This window comes from Meleagris gallopavo, chromosome Z, assembly GCF_000146605.3.
Source record: "Meleagris gallopavo isolate NT-WF06-2002-E0010 breed Aviagen turkey brand Nicholas breeding stock chromosome Z, Turkey_5.1, whole genome shotgun sequence".
Taxonomy (NCBI): Eukaryota; Metazoa; Chordata; class Aves; order Galliformes; family Phasianidae; genus Meleagris; species Meleagris gallopavo.
The window spans coordinates 57,825,268-57,827,764 of record NC_015041.2 but is presented as its reverse complement, the minus strand read 5'-3'; the positions used below and the strand labels follow the sequence as shown (position 1 = coordinate 57,827,764).

At 52.9% G+C, this 2,497-nt stretch overlaps 1 protein-coding gene across 1 annotated transcript; it reads right to left on the bottom strand.

The window, feature by feature from the left end:
* Positions 1-4: 4 nt before the first annotated feature.
* Positions 5-1,890, bottom strand: LOC109364070 (coiled-coil domain-containing protein 81-like). The gene is made up of 4 exons (XM_031557443.1): positions 1,392-1,890; positions 898-959; positions 587-740; positions 5-306 (listed from the first exon to the last, which is right to left on the bottom strand). Exons 1-4 carry the CDS (start codon positions 1,474-1,476, stop codon positions 5-7), a joined length of 603 nt encoding a protein of 200 aa, XP_031413303.1. The 5' UTR covers positions 1,477-1,890.
* Positions 1,891-2,497: the final 607 nt, after the last annotated feature.

The following is a 2,497-nucleotide window of genomic DNA, read 5'->3' as shown; positions in this document are numbered from 1 at the left end:
AACCTCATTTGAGAGTGCTGCAGGGAGCCCTGGAGGCGTGCAAGCTCACCCCAAGAAGAGCGGGCAGCATGTTGCCCGTTGCATCCACCTGCAGTACGCAGTCATCAAAGAAGTTCATGATGACCTTCTGCCCTCTCAGAGAAAGAATGCCAAGTTTGCTGAAGAAGAAGTCAACTTCTTTCTTTCCTCGGAGGGTCTCAGCAAAGAAGAGCAGGGTCTCATGGATGCACTGCTCTACAATGGGCAGGCGGAAGTAAATGCTTTCAGCAATCTCCTGGAAGTCCAACGGATACTCGAATATCTCATCTGCAAAACAAATACAGACCAACCACGTCACTCCCTGCAAGAAAGGCATGTAAGCTTTGCTACCAGCTCCCAGCACGTAGCTATGAGCTGGGGAGAGCTGGGCAGATCATGCTGATGCCCAGGGGAAATGCAGCGTGCTGGGACATTCCGTGTGCACCCTCCCTCAGCAGTCTCCTGGTTGCAAGAGACTTTGCTCTTGCCATGTCACAGAGATTTCAGCACAGCAAAATGCTGGGGCTGTGCAGTGGAGCAAAACAAAGCAAAGCAGAATTCTTCTTACAAGGAATTTTGATCTTAGGCTCTTTGAGTTTGTAAAACTGCTGGATGTGGCGGTTCAGCTGGAAAACGGGTCTGTCCACATCCAGAACCCCATCCTCTCCGGCGGCAGCATGAGCTGGCACAACTGCAAAGCTCCCAATTCCAATATCCACCGCCTGAAATGTCAAACAAGAAGAGGGAGAAATGGCAGTGCTGGGCAGAGGTGGAAAAGGTGCTTGATGACCTGCTGGCCTTGGGCATGGTGTTGTGTGGCCTGCCCGCCACTCAGGCGCAAAGGGGCAAGCGGGGCCACAAGCAGGAGGTAAGGCTCACCCTCTTCTCCAGCAGCTCTCTCCGAACATAGTTGGATGTGGCCTTCCACACTTTGCAGATTTCTGGAAAGCAAAAGAAAGACCCGTCACTCTCGGAGTTGGCACCGCCCACCCACCCTGAAATCCCTTCCCCCAATGGAGGAGAGAGCGGGGTACGACCAAGCTCTCCCTTGCCCTTGACGAGCACTCGTGCTGCTGCAGCTTCCAGCACAGTTCTTGGTCATGCCCAGCGAGCGGGAAGCGCACACTGCGCCCGGGGCTGGTCTGGAGAGGGAAGGGATGCGCTTTGGGGAACGGGGGTCCTGGCACCGGCAGCAGGCCTGGGCTGCCAAAGCAATCCCTGAGCCGGCGGGCACCACCCGGCAAGGCTCTCCTTGCAGACACGAGGCCCGTCCTGAGGACCTTCCTCCAGCTGCCCAGCCCCCAGCTTTCCACACCTCGTCTCCTCTCCGTCTTTGCTACCACAGCACTGCCCCAAGGGCCCCCATGCCTTACCTGCAGTGGTGAGGTCCTTCAGTAAGGAAAGCTCCTTGGGATCCAAGGGTTCGAAGAGCAGGTAAGAGAACACCCCAGTCGCCATGCTGTGCAGCAGTTGGAGAAGCGGTGCTCACTCCCTTGCTCCTGCTCCTTGCCCCCTGGCAAGCAGCGTCTCACTCTCTCTCACAGGTTCCCCTGGCCTTCTCCTGCCGGCCGAGCAGCGCCAGCAGAGCAGAGCAGCACTGGCAAGAACAGCCCTGGCACCTCCCAGGCCTCGCTGGGAAATGTGGCCAGGGGACGCTGGGGAGAGGGACTCAGAGCTGAGCTCCATTGTAATGCCATGACGTGTCACAGAGGGCTGTGGGGACCCGCCCACCTCACAGGCCCCCCAAATCTTGGCCCAAAATGGGCGGGGGAGCCCCGCGAGGCCCCCGAGTTGCTGCACTGACACTTCCGCCCTGCATAGTGTTCTTCTGCTCTTCGTATCTGTTCTTTGCATGGAAATAAATAGGAGGTGTTATTTATGGAGCAAACAACATAATTTTTCTGTGGTTTAACTTGATAAATATTATTAGCAGCTGCTAGGAATCATTAACAGGATCATAAGTAAAATTAACTATATGCCTCCAGGATTGATATTCTCCTTCAAATTTGTTTGCATTGTCCCAGTTCACCTTTCAAACTTCAGTTGTAAAATGTTTCCTTTACCTTCTATATCTGAGAGCTAGGTAGACATTATCTTCAGTTTTGGCAAGTGCATGTACAGTTAAATGGTCTTTTATATTAATTCTTTCCTATTGAGATAACACATTTGAAAAGAACCACTGATTGGTTCCCAGTGCTGATAGGGAAGACTGCAGGGGTGTTGCAGTGCACACAGATCACTTGTTGCATCTGACACCCCAGTTTTATTCTTTGTCCTGCATCTCCCCAGAGTTGCAGGAGTCAGCCAACCAGTACTTTCCTGGCCCAATTCATTTCCTGAATATATTTCATTACTGTGCTTATCCGTGGTTGAAAGGGCCAAGCTTCTGTTATAATATGTATTTGTCCCATACGCCCAGTATGCCCAATAAGGGCACGAGACCATGACCAGCCAGTTAATGTGATAGGGTCAGCATAAA